At 37.4% G+C, this 19,518-nt stretch overlaps 4 protein-coding genes across 6 annotated transcripts in view; 3 read left to right on the top strand and 1 right to left on the bottom strand.

The window, feature by feature from the left end:
* The window catches only part of LOC118275291 (protein pellino), a 48,311-nt gene extending 44,661 nt beyond the window's left edge, over nucleotides 1-3,650 (top strand). For both annotated transcript variants that reach the window (XM_035593201.2, XM_035593202.2), the window contains exons 9-10: nucleotides 161-307; nucleotides 999-3,650. In XM_035593201.2, the coding sequence (XP_035449094.2) occupies nucleotides 161-287 (127 nt within the window). In that variant the 3' untranslated portion in view covers nucleotides 288-307; nucleotides 999-3,650. The remainder of the gene's footprint in view (nucleotides 1-160; nucleotides 308-998) is intronic.
* A 493-nt stretch (nucleotides 3,651-4,143) lies between these two features.
* On the bottom strand, nucleotides 4,144-6,854 carry LOC118275292 (dynein axonemal assembly factor 10). Its single transcript, XM_035593203.2, has 6 exons — nucleotides 6,340-6,854; nucleotides 6,013-6,140; nucleotides 5,362-5,579; nucleotides 5,120-5,242; nucleotides 4,934-5,046; nucleotides 4,144-4,524 (listed from the first exon to the last, which is right to left on the bottom strand). The coding sequence occupies exons 1-6, from the start codon at nucleotides 6,621-6,623 to the stop codon at nucleotides 4,317-4,319; spliced, it is 1,074 nt and encodes a 357-aa protein (XP_035449096.1). The 5' UTR covers nucleotides 6,624-6,854; the 3' UTR covers nucleotides 4,144-4,316.
* A 139-nt stretch (nucleotides 6,855-6,993) lies between these two features.
* Nucleotides 6,994-12,797, top strand: LOC118275290 (CXXC-type zinc finger protein 1). Its single transcript, XM_035593200.2, has 10 exons — nucleotides 6,994-7,158; nucleotides 7,244-7,365; nucleotides 7,821-7,984; nucleotides 8,239-8,368; nucleotides 8,976-9,083; nucleotides 9,630-9,819; nucleotides 10,329-10,526; nucleotides 10,965-11,171; nucleotides 11,827-12,074; nucleotides 12,571-12,797. Exons 1-10 carry the CDS (start codon nucleotides 7,132-7,134, stop codon nucleotides 12,674-12,676), a joined length of 1,500 nt encoding a protein of 499 aa, XP_035449093.2. The 5' UTR covers nucleotides 6,994-7,131; the 3' UTR covers nucleotides 12,677-12,797.
* A 3,646-nt stretch (nucleotides 12,798-16,443) lies between these two features.
* Nucleotides 16,444-19,518, top strand: LOC118275683 (protein Fer3). 2 transcript variants are annotated; one of them, XM_035593745.2, is made up of 4 exons: nucleotides 16,444-16,625; nucleotides 17,538-17,631; nucleotides 18,457-18,572; nucleotides 19,173-19,518. In XM_035593745.2, exons 1-4 carry the CDS (start codon nucleotides 16,581-16,583, stop codon nucleotides 19,347-19,349), a joined length of 432 nt encoding a protein of 143 aa, XP_035449638.1. In that variant the 5' UTR covers nucleotides 16,444-16,580; the 3' UTR covers nucleotides 19,350-19,518. The 2 variants fall into 2 exon arrangements, with proteins under 2 accessions (XP_035449638.1, XP_035449637.1); XM_035593744.2 differs by lacking the exon at nucleotides 18,457-18,572 and adding an exon at nucleotides 18,246-18,412 and having other exon boundaries at nucleotides 16,445-16,625.

The raw sequence follows: 19,518 nt of genomic DNA, 5'->3' as shown, positions 1-19,518 counted from the left end.
TGATACTTTCTTCATTCTTTTTCTTTATCTTTTGCAATACTATATAGTGCATACATTACATAAACTTTACCTGTTGAAAGATATCGGCTTTCTTTGTTATCGCATTTTGTTTTTCCAGAGGTCATTTGATAACTATAACATTTTTGTACTTTATTCACAGATATTGGGCTAGCGTGGACATTCCCCACGGTACAAACGGTTTCCACGCGATCTGCCCGTTCTGCGCGGCGCCGCTGCAGGGCTCGCCCGGCTACGTGCGCCTCATCTTCCAGGACAACCTCGACTGAATCTCGATACAACCGCACAGGTAAATAGTATATCTGACACTGTAGAGCTTATTTTGTAAATAGACAGATGCTAAGTGTTGTCAATGACACTAAAGATGGTATGAAAATATTTAACGGAATGACACATACTTCATTTTGAAATGAATGGCAAATATTTGAAAGGGAGGTCTATATTCAGTGTCATGTTTTGTGGCTTATATGAAGTGGGGATTTATAGAAAAAATGAATACCAATAGATATTTACGTTTTTGATACTCATAGTGATAGCGAATTATGAAACCTTGGGAAAATAAGCAACTGCTATGATCTAATGATAAAATCCTATATAGTTAGTAATTTCTTTGTTAGACTAGTAGTAATTTGTTTATGTTTATTGAGTGATAACTCAACCTAGAAGTAATTACTACATTAACAGCTTCAAACACGTAACTATAGATGAACAAAACAAATTGTAAATGAACTTAATTAAATATGTATAAAGGTTGAACGCATACAAACGGAAACGCATTATACACATTAATTAAAAACATTTTCCTACCACACACACACACACACATGCATTATTAATATCCTCACGAACAGGTTTTAGATAAAATAATAGTATGAAAATGTTCTATAAATCTTAATTACAAAAGCCCACAAAATCTCTTTACGAATTTGCTACCTAATTTATTTTTGAAAGTAATACCAAATTCATATTATCTGTTGCAGGTCGCCAACGGCAAATTGACGTGTGCGTACAAAATGCATGAAGAGACGTGTTACATGAACGTGACGGCCAGCCCGAGCTCATGGCGACCCTCGCGACGTGAGGGACCTGCATGACTAAACCCTGGCTTACATAGCACAGTGCGAACATATTCCCTATACTGTGGCTTCACCTACAACCCTACGCAATGTCATCGACTACACCCCTAGACAATACATTTATTTATAACATTTCCTGACCATCAAATACCTATTTATTTATATTAACCCCCAATTAAATGTCTTTAGCATCGAATATTATCTATGAATTGAATTACAATGTATTTAAATGTACGCAAATATGTTACTTTCATGTTTCGGTGTCTATGTTAACTTGATGTTCATCGTTCATTTGCGATATAACCTATTAATATTTATTTGTTGAACACAACATGTAAGATACGTTAAGGCGATGAGAAAATTCAGGAAATAACAAAAATATTTAAAGCTTTGTACATTGCGTGCTGATTTTATTGCTAGAATTAATGATTGTTGTAATTATGAATGAACTGAATTATTTAATGAATAGAGGTTTCGTTCGAAACTTATCTAGATTATAATAATTTTGATTGCACAGGCTTCTCAATATTTTATGGATCCACCTATGCTTTTTATTCGGTACTACATTACCAGACACGTTCAGACGGCATGGTTTGTGACAGTTTGCTATTATTTATCGGATCACGTCGGTAGTGTAGTACCAGCCCTATTGTCGTAAGGTAATCCAATGTAAATATTCTATGTACGTTTATTTCTATAATTATAGTTAAGTAAGTTATGTTGGTTTTCCGTAGCGTGTGAGACAGTTGATAGTTAAGTACGAGCCAGCTTCTAGCAGTAGCACATAGACACTACTAATGTTTAGCTTCAAACAATAAGTTGGTATATGTTTAATAAGGTACATTATACTTTCAATATGGTCTCATTTCTTGACATTCAACATATTGGGATATATTTAAAGATACATATACAAATAAATAGAACGTAAGCAGTTATATTTTCATTTCAATAATCATCAAGTATTGTAAGGAAACATTGGATTGTTATATTTAGAGAGGATTTGTATTTGAGTGAAATATTCTATGTTTGTATGGCTGTTATGTCTCAATATTTAGAGGTCAATGTCCGCGATGTTGATTGATGTTACATGCTGTGAATATTGGTGTAGTCATAGACAGATATGTGTCGACGAAAGTGCAAAGATTGCTGAACACTATGGTTAACTAGTATTTGGCGATCGGATAATTATATTGGTTAATTTCGCAGTTGACTACACAACTTTGCGAAGACTGAGGCCTTAGGCAAGTGGCGCACTTTATAGTCTTGTCAGTAAACATTCTGCGATCAAAATACTTGAATGAGACTCAATTTCAAGTTTCATTAAGTAATTGAGAGTTATGAGCTGAGGAGAGAGACTCCTACAGTTGAGTAACGTTTGAGTATTTTGAGTAGTTTCGACAAAATACAGTCAATTTGGTGCGCCACCTGTTTTACCTCTAAACATCAGTTCCTAGAAATTGTGTATTGGACGTTGTTACAATCCATAATACAATCTATTGTTATTACCATCTAGTAAAGGTCTCAATGCAAAAGATGCAATCGCTTGCTCGAATGCGATCTCAAGATATGAACAGAATAAGCTTTATAAGAAGCAAATCATTACAATAAGTCCATCATACATGAGAGTGTAAAAATAATGTAAGTTTTATAGAAGTAGCGAACATTAGCTTACGGAGTATGAAAATTTAGTTTTTGTACAATTCACTAGTTAGGGGTTACACATAACATATTGCCTTCAAGTGATAAAATAACAAGACAGGACGCAATACATAATGTGTTGTTCCAACTAACATGTGTACTACATACAAAATGCAAGTGGATTGCACGTCATTGTTTAGTATATTAATGTAAGATTTTGGTAAAGAATGCTTATTTAAAGAGTCGATATAATGTAGTCGTTTAAATCAGCGTAGTAATGTTATCAGCCATGTAATGAGGGATGATTTTGAATTAATTTTATTAGTGTGGTTGCATAATTAAGGAAGCTACGGAATACTGGACCATACATGAAGTTTGTAGCGATGGTAATGTCTGTGTTATACTATAATGTTGCGTTTTTGATTAAGAATTTCAATTAATTAGCATTATTTTCGTTAGGGTGATGATGTTATGTGAAGAATGTAGTCAGTCACGCTTTTATGTCGACTAATCGTCGCGGCATATTAAAGTCGTGGGACGCGAAAACGCAAATTTTAATTTAACGAGTAATTACTAATTGTTTAAAGAAGCAAGTTTAGGTTTGACAAGTAATTGACTGGCCACACACTTTCTATCAATATAATCTGAGTATAGAAGGCATTTTGGTAATCAAAATACACAGTAAAATTGTCAATTACTCCAAAAACCTACACTTTAAGCTTAATTTAACGGTATAATGAACTCGACACGACTTTAGTTTGACGCGCACGATCAATTAACTTGGAAAACATTAGTGGTCATAAGAACTGAGAGCTATGTCTGAAACTCTTAATCTTTGGCGAATTTCCATAATTCGGATTTTGTCGCGCTAAGATACTCCATCGCACGCTGGGCGACTCTGACAATAAATCGCTCTTTCTAAAAGTCCAGCAGTTAGGGACCATGTCTCGATACCGTACGTCATCACTGGTAACACACACTGGTTATACATCCTGGTCTACAGACAACTGCGGGATTTTGTCTGCGACTTCGTATAACTAACCCGAGTTACTAGTTACAGGAAATTCACTGTGGAAAATTCTTACAATCAAAACAATTGACCCCATTAAGCTATTATAAAGTTGTCAAACGAGTGAAATAATTTACATTGATAAACCAATTATCTTTTATTAATTGACTCCAGCAATTAATCATTTGGTTACTACTTGAACTAGTAATTGCAGTTATACTCATAATAACGGTTGTGGAACAAATACACACGCACATACATACAACATAAAAAATTAAAGACTTGTGCAAATGTAAAATGCTTGTTGAGGAATGTATATTTCTAATATACAAGTACTTAGTAATATACAGCAATCTTTTTCAGTATAGGCCTGGCCTGATATAAATAAAAAAAAAAACTTAATAACAAAAATAAAAACTTAAATTATATTTCTGATGAAACAAGGCACTAAAATCCAAGAATAAAGTATATAAGTAAGTAAATAAGTACAGTAGCAGCTATCTTTATGGCCTTTCACAACTTAAATTGATAAGTCATTTACCTTTACAACTTAAAAGAATTAATATTCCATTAAACTATTGCAAATTAAGTTTGGTAGTTACTAGAACTCTAACACACTGGTCGTAGGCAGTAGCGACAGCTAAACCAAGGTGGTCACGGTTCCACTCCCATGCGTTTATAGGTTGGGAGCTGACGACCATGCGCTGCAAACGTTTCAACTTCCCTGGCACACCGCTGGAGACTCCTTGGTTGTCTACATGGTATCTGTGTTCAGGATACTCACTGTAATGAAGAGAGAAAATTAAAATTTTGAGTATAATATCAACCTAATCCAAGCTTGCATTAAGTACTCGACTCCAGTAATTCGTAAAAATGTTGTATTGTGAAGTTTGTCACCATGCCTACACCATGTTCTGGCATTGATGACGACAAAACTGGGTTGTGATTTTTTTTTAACAGATTTTCAGCCTTATTCTTTTGACATAAAGTTAGAAATGCAATACTGAAACTTGACTTAACAATCCATATCTGTCTTTATTATCCCACAGACTTTCAGTCCTGAGACAACTCAACCCAAATTGCGAGGATGAAGAAGAAACTCCCCTGCCTTCCGCTCCCCTGTTCTATTTTATGTAATAGGAGTTTTAGGTACCTAGTTATATTGCCATAAGCTAATGAAATGTTTACTTACTATTTCCACAAAGACACCTGACCATTGCCAGCACATGAGATAAATAGATCTCGATTCTGGGGAACATGGCGCGCCACCCATATCGTACCACTTTTTGCGTCATTATTTAATACCTTAAAATAAATTAACATTATTATTTCACATCACATAGATATTGGTCACATAATCAGATTAGCAATGACTTACTTGAGCAAAACCTTTAGTAGGATTTTGTGTTCTAACATCAAACACATGGAACTTTCCTTCCAAAGTAGTTGCAACCAGTTTATTCATTGGAATATCTTTGCGATCAAATTCAGTGGAACATACCTGTAAAGAGTAGGAGAGTAAATAATAAAAAAATAATTTAAATCAGAAACTCCGTTATGCATACTGTACTGTAAGCAGTAAGCTGAAAAATTTGTCATATTTTACAAAGGATTACATACCCCATTCTTCAAATTACATTCCCAGCGAAGAGACATAGTCCTTAAATCAAACATCTTAAGGTCTCCATTGTCGTAACCAGCAACAACAATCCTCTCTGCATCATTAAAAGAGTTACCAAAGGAGACTGCCCAGCAGTCACGCTTAGATTCTCCTTTAACTGGTTGCATATTTGCTACTGGCTTCCCTCTTTGGCGGGGGTCCCATACTTTTACTGTACCTGAAATAAAACTGATCTTAACAGAGTGACAATATTATTTGAGGATTGAGTACTATGATCTTCTTGACTAGTCAGAAAATTTTAAATAGTGTAATCAAGTATTTAGTGCCGGCGTAAGGGCCACTGATACCCTGGGAGAAATTATTGTGGCGCCCACTTGAGGGAAGCAATATCAAGTGTTAGTTTTTTGCGGATCCCATCGGCAGCGGTATCGGCGCCCCCAGAACTTGTCGCCCCCTCTAGCCGGCACTGCAAGTATTTAATGGTAGTGGAAATACAGTCTTAAGTCACAATTATGGACCCTGTCAGGCACAGCAAATTATAAAATTAGTATAGGTAGTCTTATGAAAAATGTGAAGATGGGTTTCAAGCAAGGATGTAAGTAATTATATGCAGTTAATATGGAATTGTGAAGTGATGAGATAATAGTTACCATCACGACTGCCAGTGACGATTTCTGGAGCACCGCAGTTGTTGACATTCCCACCCATCCCGTCGATAGAATTTATAATGTCTGTATGCTCCTTTGTAATATACATTTGGCAACTTTTCTCCAAATCCCTGTAAAAGGAATATAATTAGAATGAGGTACAGGAAGTACAGTCTTTTTTCATTTATTTATAGCCATTTTATTTGGGCATGACAAAAACTATTTTAAGCTATTATAGCATTCTTTCTCCACTTCTGCATAACCGTTTGCCAGGTGGCAAAGGCCTGCAATCTTTTTAAGTACAGTTTTATAAGGTTTTTAATAACTTACCATATTTCTAAAGTGCCTTTGAAGTCACCAGTTGCTAATCTTCTTTCTACATCGCTGCTTGCGCCAAACGTTCCACATTTAAAAGAGTTTGGCCTCTCAATCTCCTTTATCTTCTTGATTTCACCCGACGTTATTTCATACACTTCTAATGTACCAGTTCCTCTCGGCAAAGAACCGATAACAACAAACTTTGCTGAACAAGGAATCCATTTACAATCGAATATGGAATGGTTAATATTGTGTTCAATATGTGTAATTACTTGGGGAGTGTCTAATTCTTCCATGTTTATCTATATTAATCGATTAATTATTTCTTTGTAATCTTGTAAGAATATTGTGCACTTTATAACCTCAAATTATCGAGTAAACAATTCTTGTTGCTATGGCAACAGATGACAGTTTGTTTTTTTGTTTATATGGCTTGAGATTACTCGGATGTATTTGGCCTTTAATTAATTTTAATATTTTGAATACACAAACCAAGAATGGTTTATTTAGTAATTTTTAGACATGTGTAATAATGATTTTATTTAATTTTATACAATAATGTAGTAAATAAATATCCACCCGGATCTAACATTGTACAAATTATTGTCTATGATCCCAATAAACAATCTGTACCAATTATGTTATCTGTGGACGTACGTCGTTGTCAATGTGAAGTTGTCAGTTGTCTATGATCAAAATGCCCAAAATGGACGAAAGTCCGTGAGATTTTGTTTGTTGCTATCAAAAGATCGTATTATTTAGCAGTAAATATTAATAAATTAGTTAAAAAACAATTCTAGCAAGATGGGTGACAAGAAGTACAAACAGAGTGTAAGTTTTAACCAACAATGCTTGCATAAAAGTATAAAATTTGTTGTATCAATATGTGGTTCACAAAAAGTATTCTTTTTTTCAGAAAGCAGAAATAGCTAAACAATTTAACCTACCGGAGCGGCAATCTAAAATTACGACATTGTTAAATCAAGCCGGACAAGCGTATTGCATATGTCGATCTTCCGATAGTTCAAGATTTATGATGTGAGTTGTAAAGCCGATTTCTATTGCTTTTATTTATTTTGTATATTATTTGACTATAAGGGGGCTGTCACGGTGAAGTGACTAGTACTTCTAACTGATAATATTTACCAATTATTTACTCATAAATAGTTATGTGTTGGATGATTATAGGTTGTCCAAACAACAAATTATTCTACCTATAACATCTGGCTAAGGATAGATAACACCACACACCCCAAAACAACCCATTGACATGCTGGTTTAGCTGGTTGGCGATTTCAAACTAATATTTAGAAATTTAAACTCAGGTTTATTGTCAGGTGTCATTTGTTAGTGGTGTCTGGGCCAATATACGGAAATATAAGAATAGAATTAATCAATTAAGACAAATAATTTAACCTAATTTAGATTTTTTATACTATGTTGCTTAATTTTGTTAGTGTTGCATAACCTAATTATTATTTAAACAATTTTAGAGCTTGCGATGCATGCGAGGAATGGTACCACGGAGATTGTATCAATATATCGGAGAGAGAAGCTAAATACATTAAGAACTACTTCTGTGATCGCTGCAGAGAAGAGGATCCTACCCTCAAGACCAGGTTCAGACCTCAGAAGAGGGAGAATGATGGAGATGTTGGTGAGTTTTTGTTTATTGTGGTATTTTTAGTTAAATTGACAACATTAACAACTAATGTAGCATAAACAGTTTAGTTATTTAAAAAAAGTAATAAATAACTCGGTGATAGGCTTTGTTATGTAAGCTCTGGAAAGAATAAGGGAAATATATTTCCATTTTTGAAAAAGTTACAGAGAAATGTCTGACAATTCTCGTAATCAGATACACTTCATCACATTTTTTATTTTAAGATTAACCTCTAAATTATACTTCAGCTCCCCGAGAAGACAGAAAGAAGAAGAAGAAAGAGAAGGATCATTCAGAGAACAAGTCTTCGAAGAGACAGAGCAATAAGGATGGTTGCGGAGACTGCCCGGGATGTCTGCAGATTAATGATTGCGGACAGTGAGTATTAAATACAAACTAACCAGCTTTTTAACTGCCTCTGTCACATATATGTGGCACATAGTTCCGTGTCCCTGCGGCTGATGTCGTATTTCTACAATGGGATTTTTTTCGTTTTGTAACCGCATGCTAGGGGCACGGTAATTGATATTAACTGAATGGTTAAAGGTAAATAAAAGTAATGCCTATTTCATTGTGTTTATATGTATAGGATACTAACCTCATCTCTGTAATTTGCGGTGTATTCTGGAATTACCATTGGGGATATTAGAAAGTAGCCCCTGAGTGAAGCCAGGACGCTTCACTGTCGCTAGTTCTTAGTAAATGCAGTGCATCACATAAATCATTCTTCTTACTATCCATAGTTAGTTACATGTCTAACGAAACCATAAGCAGCTCCTATGAAGTAGAGTTCAATGTCAAATACCATTAATGACTGGAATATTAAATAATAATAATATTATAGTATTCTGCCCTATAACATGCATTGTTACTCGCACATAATCATAACAATCAATTATGGTTAAAGATAAATATTTAATTATCGCACATAATATTATGACATGTAACACTCTTGTTCTGAGACTTAATGAAATATTTGTTTCAGTTGCGAAGTCTGTGAGGATATGTACAAGTATGGAAGCAGTAATAAAGTGAAGTTGAAGTGTAAAATGCGTATGTGCATCAAGAGTAAAAAAGCATCTAGACAGTCCAGGTAAATATACATTTGTGTTGTATGTTGCTTGATTTTGATGAAATTCTACGACAATTTTAGTATATTTTTGTAGTCAAGTATTGCTTACTTATCCTATTGAATTCAATTAAGTTGAATATCAAGACACTATCTATTCTCGTGAGGTTTCAGTTATTCCCTAAGTTAAGTTAAGTTAAGAATAGTGTATTGGGGCCATTAGATAGGGAAGACGGTGTCACAGTGACCACGCGTTGCCGTGCAACACAACGAGGCTCATGGGACACGCACGTCGCCCTACGAATATGTAACAGGCGTTGCACTGTGGGGGTTCCAGAGCAGTTCTTTTAGAGGACCCAGTGCGCTTTATAGGTGCTGAGGGTGTCCACCGGGGTGGTTTAAAATATAGGCGCCTCTTAAAGGATTCGCCCTCATAAAATGAAGAAGTCCATTACATGGCCAACTTTCCGAAAAGGGACTAAGCCACAAAATACATTGTTTTACTACATAGTAATTACTAGGTCTAGGTTGTTATGACTACTTAAGAATATCAAACATTTAATCTTGTAGCAGCAGCAACAGAATCAAGAAGAAACACCACGAAAGAGAGCAACATGAGCCGGAGGAGTCACTTGCTCACTTACAAACAGCCGAGGCTCGACAGTGCTATGGACCTCAGTGCACCAGGGTCGCGCAGTTTGGGTCCAAGTACTGTTCCCCACAGTGCGGCATGAGGCTTGCTACTGCTAGGATTTACCAGGTAACAAGGGAAAATATACCAAGTAAATAATAATTCTAAAAAACAATAAGGGTAAATACTCAAATACAGATACATTATGTATGATTGGTATTGGTTGGTACTCTTTATAGGTGTAAATTATAGTACTGTCGTGGCATTGATCTATATTTACAGTATTTTTATTATTATGTAAGGATCGAATTCTATACCTAAATTAAAGACACCAACCACAAATTCTATATAATTATATAAAGAAACGAAACCATGGCTAATATTATAATTTTCGTGGGATCTTGTAAATGAATTATGGTGACCCTATACGATGGACAAGGTAATTCGACTGGTTTCAAGCCACACATGGGACTTACTACAAGCCCTATGTATGGCTTGAAACTAGTACAACATTAGCAACATTGTGCGACGCTCGCTGCAGCGTTGTTCGCGCAGCCAGAGTTCCGTCAAAATGTATAAAATTATATAATAATAATTTAACATCTATCACAATCTTCAACATGTATTCTACGTCACAGGTCCTTCCACAACGTATACAAGAATGGTCCCTTTCTTCGTGCGTGGCCGAGCAGAAGAATCGCAAAGCATTAGAAGTGGTGCGCGGGGGCATTGCGCGCGCGCAGGCTGCCCTACGTGCACTCGACACGCAACACTCAGACCTCGACGCGATCGTGGCCCGGGCGAAGAATGCTACTATTGTTCATACCGATGATAAGGTAAATAGGGTTGATAATATATTTTTATTGTAAATTGTATTTTGTTTGTTTGTTCGTTTAAGGGTTAAGGTGATTCCTGTATTGTTTATTTCGTGGAGTAAATGTCTGGTTTCATTGTGTGAGTGAGGTTACTGGAGACCCAATTACCCCCCTTCCCAATCTTCCCAAATTCCGATTTCTAGCAGACCTTAAATTCATAACCACCAAAAGGCCGGCAACGCACTTGTAACGCCTCTGGTGTTTCGGGTGTTTATGGGCGACGGCGATTGTTTACCATTGGGTGATCCGTCTGCTCGTTTACCGGCTTATACCATAAAAAACCTCAAAAAGTATAAATACTTTTTTTTCGCGTTTTATTACTCTTAACTGTTAGTACCTAAATATCCAATATTCTATTACTTTTAAAGTGTTTATTTACAATTATAATTTCTTCACCAGGATGCAGACGACGAGACTTCAATGTACTGTATAACTTGCGGCCATGAGATCCACTCGCGCACCGCAGTCAAACACATGGAGAAATGCTTCGTGAAGTACGAGGCGCAGGCGTCGTTCGGCAGTAGGCATCGCACGCGCATCGACGGACAGAGCATGTTCTGTGACTACTACAACCCTATTAATGCTACCTACTGTAAGCGGTTGAGGGTGAGTGTTATTATCTATTATAATTTATTTATTTATCTTATTTGTTCATTACATTTTTAAATATTTAATTAGAAAAAAAAACATTTAAAAATATAAAAAGCAGTAGCCCACCAGTAACGGGATAAATTCAAGCTACCGGCGGTCAGGGCTCAAGAGAGAGGAATTTCATTTATATATTACTGTTATCTCTATAAATATATAAAAATCAATTGCTGTTCGTTAGTTAGTCGCTACTTCGTGTAGTCGAGAACGGCTGGACCGATTCGCCAAATTATAGTCTTGAATTAGTTGTGGAAGTTTAAAAGGTGAGAAAACAATGTTTGAAGCGATACGAAGTTAAGTTCGTGTCAATAAAATAAATAAAATAGACAAATGATGAAAAGCAAGTCTAGCCTAAGTACTAATAAGGTTTCTTAAATAGATGCTACGTAGATTCCACCATTGCGTGGGTAATATTTACCTAACTAAATTTTAAATTGGAAGCCAATTAATGTAATAATGTTTGCTTCAAAAGTTACCACATAATACTACCTTTTGACCTCTACACCATTTCACTAGAGAGTAGAGTATTGAAAAAGTAAACCGAAGAGCAATACACCACAACTTTGTTTAGTCTCATATTAAATACTATTTTAAATATACTCTCTTTCACCAGGTAATGTGCCCAGAACACTTCAAAGACCCAAAAGTCGGTGACAACGATGTTTGCGGCTGTCCTCTCGTCCGCAACGTGTTCAAGCCGACGGGGGACTTCTGCCGAGCCCCCAAGAAGTCCTGCTTGAAGCATTACCAGTGGGAGAAACTGCGGCGCGCTGAGATCGACATGGAGAGAGTGCGGCAGTGGCTTAAGTTGGATGAGCTAGTGGAACAAGAGAGGAGCATTAGACTGGCTATGGCTTCTAGGTATGTTTTTAAGTTTTGTATAGTGTAGCCCATTAGCAGATGTTTAGTATTAACTATAAATCCGAGATTTTTAGTTAATTTAGTATGTCTCTGTTTAGTATTGTTGCTATGTTGGTTTGCGCAACACCAGACATGAATAGTTTGGCCAATACCTAGCTTCTAATATTTGGCGCCTATCTCATAATAGGTATTCATACTGTACATTTTAGGCTTAAATATACTTGTATTGGAATATAATATTCCTGGAATAAATGAATATGGTTTCTTAACCATTATCCAATTTGGTGCAGTTGTTAGATAAGTTGGTGTGATAAAAGAAATTACACCTACCAGATTTAATAATATTAAAATTTAAAATCAAACGTTGAAGAAATAAGGTGTCATCATTATTAATTTCAATTTATTTCAAAGACAACAACGAGATTTCCAACAGAGAAATTAACAGCTAGATTCCATATAAAACAACTTATTAATCCTCTTATTATTTTGTCCACAGAGCTGGAGTCCTAGGCCTAATGCTACATTCAACCTATAACCACGAGGTGATGGAACGCATCACGACTAAGGCACCCGAAAACGGCAAGGTCAAGGAAACCTCCTGACGCTCAAATGACGCGGGGTCCGAGATATCGCGCGACTCACGCCCTTAGATAAATACATAGACAACTTTAATATAGTTAATTATAATGAAGAAGTATATTAAATGATCATTTTGATATACAACGTGTTCTTATTTATTTTCTTTTTAAACAGATACAAAATGAACCTATCTTGATAATCGAGTAGTCGTAAGTGAACTAAAGAAGAACGGGTACTATAGCTCCGCTCCTGTGGACTTGTATTCAAATGGTGAAAAATAAATACATGTAAAATCGAAAATATCTATGCATGATGAATGCTGATGTCCATTAGTAACGACAAGTGAATAGCTGTACCGTTTTCGCTACCCAATTCTTTATTTCTTGTTGTGTTCGAAACACGGATTAACCCGTTGTCTGTCGGAACGCAGATCTACGCGAGTCACAATGTTTTTTCTATTGTGTCTTATATACCGACATACAAGTGATTAATACACATTGGAATAATACGTTAGTGTGACAGAGCCATGCTTCGGCACGAATGAGCCTCGTTTAGGGGCGTTTATACCATAAAAATAGTCATAATGGCGTAGTTCTTTATAAAAAAGTAATTTAAACCGTAAGAAAAGCCCTATATTATGTAAACTAGATATGAGTATTAATTATCCAATTAAAACAAATACACCTCAACCGCTTTATTTCTCTGCACCACCTGATTCTTGACTGGAAATAGCACTGTTATTTGTGTCAAGAATAAAAAAAATATACAATATTTTCAATAAAGTATAACTCGCGGGAATATTAAAAGATCACCCCCATTTGGGATCACCCTTCATAATTGTCCCGCGTCATCCTCGCATTGTGTGAGTGTGTCCAAACGAGGCATTATCTTCGGTTCCGATTTATTAAAAACATATTAGCGCATTTGCGTAGAAAAGGCGATTGTACGCTCGTGTGGTTGTTAGAAGAGTATAAAATACAATTTACGATTTGACTTTTTAATACCAAACTTGAATAAAAAAAAGAATCATTGGCAGTATAGTTACCTACTAGACTAGGTATTATCTGATCTACCAATACTTTTTGCTAGTTATACAAAGCCACTGATGAAAGGTCTAGCTATTGATTTTAAGTTACACTTGCAGTTGCACTTTCATTTCGCCGTTTGGGTCTCAAAGTACTTAAGTATTCCGAAGCTGCGGACTACCTAGCGGGTCACTGGGGCTCCAGCTCGAAGACAGTAGGGGTGGTTTTTAGTTAGTAAGTCTAGCACTCCCTGTCGCCTCATTCAAGGCGGGAGAAGTCAGTGAATTATTTTCACCCCTCAAATTAAGTACCTAGGTAATTATTTAAGTAAGTAAGTAATAAGTTTCTTTAATATCAAAACTAATATTTCATTTAATACCATAGTTAGGTAGATCAAACATGAATCGCTTATCACGTTGACAAAACAGTAACTCGATACAAAAATCCATTTAAAACAAAATACAAATTTACATCAACAAACCACATCGGTGGCGATGCACTTGCATCACATTCAATCACCGCCTTGTTACGCAGCTACCCCAAACAATTAGTTCACAAAGCGACGCATTAGTTATCATATCAAAACATATTTTGCCCCCCGGCACCACGTGCGGCCGCTCCAACGCCCCCTGACTTTAATAACAGCCCTACCCTTTGTAATTGAAGCGTGTAATTCGGTGACATGTTTTTCTAAATCTCATAATTTGACACGGATTTGTATTGTATTGGACACTCTTGTTAGATATTGATCTTTTAAGAGTTTGGGTTTAGTGATTAGTGGACGGACTCTGAGAAATGAGAACACGTATCTAAAGCTGCCGACGGCGTAGCGGTTGTAGGTAAAAGTTAGGCGCACGAAGGTATAGATTTAGTTAAAGATATCTTAAAGAGAATGTACCTACCTAAGTAGTTAATCGCTCTTTAATTCTGCTGATATAATGGAAGATCAGTCCAGAGCAGGCACAGCTTTATTTTTCTGAAGGGGACAATCATCTAATTACTCCTCCCACCTTGGGCGAGGCGACAGATTCAAATTCTGACTGACTAAAAACTACCCTGCTTTTCGAGCCAGAGCCTCTAGCAAGCCCGCTGCATAGTCCGCAGCTTCCGATCGGTACCTAAGCACCTGCGTCGGGCGGTATGTAAACACGCTATAGCGCCTCTCAAGCCACTCTTCAGAGCGGTGACCTACCGCTGTAACGACAGCGAGCTCAAGAGCGACCAGAGCTAGCACAGAAGAGAGTTAAAATCCTAATAAAACTTTCAAATATAGGACTTCGCAGCAGTTTTACGAAATCAACGCGACAGACAAAAAGAATTAACACATCAATACAACCCCTCTTCGAAAGAAATGAAAAGCTTTACCCAATCTGCACCAATTTTGTGTCAAAGTTGACAAATATCGTCAATTTCGTCAGCAGGACAATGCATGCGTGGCTAATCCGCCATCTGTCCCGGTCACGCCTATCTAGCTAATGCGATATGATCAATAACAGATTAGCCAATACGAATATTATTAGTTGCAGGTGCATCTTTTGATTTTATTACTAGTTAAGTACTGAATTGCATCTGAAGGAAAATTTTACCAATTCTTGCATAGGTACTCGTAATGTGATAGGTAAGTTCAATAATGGATTGGCGGTTGCTAATACGTGCTAATACTTACGAATAACTTTTTTTTCATCCCATGACGTCTCCCGCCATGGGCGAGGCGAGAGGGAGTGTCAGACTCTTACTGACTAAAAACCATCCCGTTCCTTCTGCTTTGAGCCGATGCCCCGGTAACCTGTTACGTTGTCCGTAGCTCTGGAACGATTAGTAGCAGGTTGCAGGTGTATCTTTAGATTTTATGACAAGTTCTTACCTAGTTTTAATTTCATAATAAACACATTAAAATTTGTATCTAAGAGTATTCTGGTCTTGGGTGTCGTTCTAAGAGTCGACTAAATAATATTTAACTGTAGGTAACCGGGCATCAGCAGCGTACTCTTATAAACCTGATCCTTTACAACTGAGATCTCCAATCCGTTTACCAAACGTGGAGATTATGGTAATCTCCTCTTTTGTAGAGATTACAAATGGCCCGTAATACAGCAGTGGACTTTCACGGGTTGTTTGATGTTTGTTATTTATGGTGAAAGAAAATTTGATCACTTGCGTAGGAAGTTTAGATGAAAAATATCAATAAGCCAATCAAAAATACATACTGTGCATCGACATCGTGGGCCCGCGGTTAGCTTTTGTGGAGTACCTAACTAACTACGTTCTTGAAGCAGACGGAAAGCTGTTGTTAAATTTTGTTAAGAAATATCATTTATTTGATGAAAATAAAGTTATATAAGTATCTACTCAATGGTTGAGGTTTTAGATAAGTACGGTACCTAATAGTTACCTAAAGGTTTATACAAAACGTTTAACAAATTACTGACTATTTTATTGGTTTTATAGTTTAACATTTATATCACTGTACCTATGCTGTACCATGTCAGCCATGTATTTTCCACAGCTTTCACATTTTACAGCAGAATTCAGAAATCAGAGGTCGATACAGACCGCCTCTTGCGCCTGCTGCGACCAATCACAACTTACCACCCTCATCTCTCCCTTCAACTAGCCAATCAGAAGCGTGAAGACTGTTTCAACTATGGTTAGGGGTGAAATTCTGCCTTGATATTGCAATTTTGTCTTTATACCATCAAATTTTGGGTGTATTATTGTAAAGCAAGTAAAATTAATAAAATTGCAAGTCCAGAGCGTGAAGATATATTTTGATTTAGTTCATTTTGGTGCTTCGTGGGTTGTGGTCGGTCTGTGAGGTCCTCGAGTGGTCCCTAGTGCCTGAAGGGTGGTGTCAGTTTTGTCCAAGGGTCTGTGCAAAGGTATCAAGATTCATTTCCCGCTGATGTCCTACGGCAGCGAGACGCCGCACGTCTGGAGCAGCTCAGCAGTATGTTAATTTTTTTTCTTCCCGATTTACTATCTTTAATTTTTAATATCATATGATATACCTTAAAAATAACTCCATGTCTTTGTAATAAATCAAATCTGCTTAGTTTTATTAAAATGTCGAATACTTTATTTCCTGTCCCAATTCGTAATTTTATGTCGTTGTCATTTTATGTGGAGCGTTTTTTTTTAGGAATAGACGTTTATAATATTTTAATGACCAGCAGAATGATTAAAATTCTGGGTAAAAGTCAAATGATGCAGGAAAACAATATTTCTTCATCATTATTAGGTACTTGCTTCTCCATATTATCTTAAAATAGTATCTATTTTTTTTGGTAATTTTCAATGAATTCCCCTACAAAAAAGGTCAAATATACTAGAACATTTATTTCAAAACTCTTGCGTAAGGCTTGGTAAATGACTCAGAAAGTATCTATAAGTATTCCAATATAAGATGATATATCAATGACAACTCTTTTGTGAGAGTGACAACTGAATGAGACGGGAGAAGTCTCTTACTGACTAAAAATCATCCGGTTCCAACACCTGCTCCGGGTCTGGGCCGCGTTACCTATATGGTGATCTACTTGCAACCCCAGTACTTTCATAGCTTCATATATCTCTCTTTTTTATGTTATAACCCGGTAAACGAGCAGACGGATCACCTCATGGTAAGCAATCGCCGCCGCCCCTGAACGACGGAGGCGTTAGAGAGAAGAGTTGTTGTGAAATCGGAGATTGGGAAGGTTGAGAAGGGCGATAATTGGGCCTCCGCTAACCTCATGCACACAATGAAAACGTTGTCAGTTTTCTGTGAAGCTCTGATATCACTCTGGTCGAACGGCCCATTCGTGCTGAAGCATGGATCTCCCAAACTTCATCTGTATTTATTTGCTGTTCTTCTGTCCAGGGTAGCGAGGTGTCTCCATACGGTCCGCTGTGGGACGCTCCGCCGGCACCCGTGCCGTACCCCGACATCCTGGCGTTCCCGCCGGCCGACCTAGGTAATTTCAGTCAGACTATTTCCTTAATTCTACGGTTACTTTGGTTAAATTATACGGTATACAAGGTATTGGATTTCTAACACCTTTGAGCGTTACCTGCTTACTATTCGACAACATGAAACTCTTCATTGTAATGGTAGTCATATTATGCGTTAGGTTTTACATGACGGGTTTGCCCTTACATGTAAAACTGTGCATGCAAACCCTAGCGTGTATGGGGAAAACTGTACAGTTGTCAGTACAATATAAATCGGTTATGCCTGTACAGTTTTGCATGTAGGGGCAAAACCGTGGTGCAAAACCTAACGCGTATGGCCACCATAAGAGTAATGAAGATGTTGACTGAAATGAAACTGATTTTATTTAGGTTTAGCATCAGACTTGCCCATCTGGCTAGATTTAATTTTCGTTGAAACCCTCAAGCGTGCGTACACCGCATCGGTACATCGATACTGGAAGATTTTCCTTCAATAATGTTCTGTAGATCATTAATAAGGAAACGTTTAAGAGTTTGTGTTAAAATGCTGTAGACTGTCAAGTTTTCTAATATACTTTGTAGGAATACCCAGTTGTTTTATTGCATAATAACTTTATCCACCAATCAACATGACTAGTGTGGTCGGCGGCGGGTTGCGGCGGCCGCGCTGGTGCTCGCGTACCTTCAGGCGGCAAGAAACCACGTCGCCGTGTCGCGTCCGTGGCACAGCGACGCGCAGCCAACATTCGCGAGCGACGCCGCATGTTCAATCTGAATGAAGCCTTCGATAAATTGCGTAGGAAGGTTGGTATTGATTATTAAGCTAAACGAATGCGTGTCGTCGCCAGGTGGCAAGAAGGCGCGGCACCGTGTCGCCTCTGTCGCGCAACGTCGCGCGGCCAACATCCGCGAGCAACGTCGCACCTTCAACCTCAATGAGGGCTTCGATAGGTTGCGGAGGAAGGTTTGTACTTGATACTCATTGTATTGCATGTTTTTACTAACCAGTACATCCAGTTACTGCTGAGCGTTCGCGAGAAGAGGTAAGTGCCTTTTTGTCAATGTTTTAAGCCATACTCATTGTTCATATCCCAGGCAAAATTGATAGCTTATATTTGAATCATCAATACATTATTTGTATATATTGTATATTATTTGAACGGCTAAGCTATCCTAGTTTATCAAATAAATGTGGTGAAGAAAGAACCTTGTAAAAAAATAAAGATTCAAAAAAGTTAATGTGGTGCAAGGAAAGCCAGAAGGTAGAAAGAACTACACTTATTGTGACTACAGTGATACCTCATGATGAGGAAACAATACTCTCTGGTCTTGATAGGTATATCAATCTACTTTGGTACAATAGTACTAACCGTCTTAAAGAATGCTCGGGAGTCCCTACTACAACAATCAAAATTATTCCCATAATAACCGGGTTACTATGTAACTCACGACACGGCACACGACACGGTATTGGTTATATGTGGCCAGTACCAGGTCTTTTATCCCCAGTTCTCCTACTTAACACCATTTTATTACGCTTTTTTAATGATTTATCTTTGTCTAGGTGCCGACCTTTGCCTACGAGAAGCGGCTGTCCCGCATCGAGACCCTGAGGCTGGCCATCACCTACATCAGCTTCATGTGTGAGCTGCTGCATGGATCTCCGCAACCTCACCACGCGTCTCATGCCATTCATCCTCCAAGACATGTGTTTGATGCTGAAGTACCTTGGTGCGCTTAGAAATCTGTTGTAGAAGGGCGAATCTACAACACTGCGTTGCGGCGTTGCATCGCAAAAACGACGTCGAACCGCAATGCGATGCGATGTCGCAACGCAAAAATTTCATCGGATACGACCTACCCACGATATCCACTGAACGCTAGCGCGTCGCCGCGTCGCATACTCTTAG

This window comes from Spodoptera frugiperda, chromosome 8 (assembly GCF_023101765.2).
Source record: "Spodoptera frugiperda isolate SF20-4 chromosome 8, AGI-APGP_CSIRO_Sfru_2.0, whole genome shotgun sequence".
Taxonomy (NCBI): Eukaryota; Metazoa; Arthropoda; class Insecta; order Lepidoptera; family Noctuidae; genus Spodoptera; species Spodoptera frugiperda.
This window is presented reverse-complemented; position numbering and strand designations above follow the sequence as displayed.

What these genes read in the sequence shown, in the direction of transcription:
- LOC118275683 (XM_035593744.2), top strand. Translation starts at nt 16,581, where the DNA reads ATGTCCTACGGCAGCGAGACGCCGCACGTCTGGAGCAGCTCAGCA. An exon ending in GTTCCCGCCGGCCGACCTAG is followed by an intron (nt 17,632 to 18,245) that starts GTAATTTCAGTC and finishes CAACATGACTAG; the next exon opens with TGTGGTCGGCGGCGGGTTGC. An exon ending in TCGATAAATTGCGTAGGAAG is followed by an intron (nt 18,413 to 19,172) that starts GTTGGTATTGAT and finishes ATCTTTGTCTAG; the next exon opens with GTGCCGACCTTTGCCTACGA.
- LOC118275290 (XM_035593200.2), top strand. Translation starts at nt 7,132, where the DNA reads ATGGGTGACAAGAAGTACAAACAGAGT. An exon ending in GATAGTTCAAGATTTATGAT is followed by an intron (nt 7,366 to 7,820) that starts GTGAGTTGTAAA and finishes AAACAATTTTAG; the next exon opens with AGCTTGCGATGCATGCGAGG. An exon ending in AGACTGGCTATGGCTTCTAG is followed by an intron (nt 12,075 to 12,570) that starts GTATGTTTTTAA and finishes TTTTGTCCACAG; the next exon opens with AGCTGGAGTCCTAGGCCTAA.
- LOC118275292 (XM_035593203.2), bottom strand. Translation starts at nt 6,623, where the DNA reads ATGGAAGAATTAGACACTCCCCAAGTAATTACACATATTGAACACAAT. An exon ending in AAAGGCACTTTAGAAATATG is followed by an intron (nt 6,141 to 6,339) that starts GTAAGTTATTAA and finishes TTCCTTTTACAG; the next exon opens with GGATTTGGAGAAAAGTTGCC. An exon ending in CTACTAAAGGTTTTGCTCAA is followed by an intron (nt 5,047 to 5,119) that starts GTAAGTCATTGC and finishes ATTTATTTTAAG; the next exon opens with GTATTAAATAATGACGCAAA.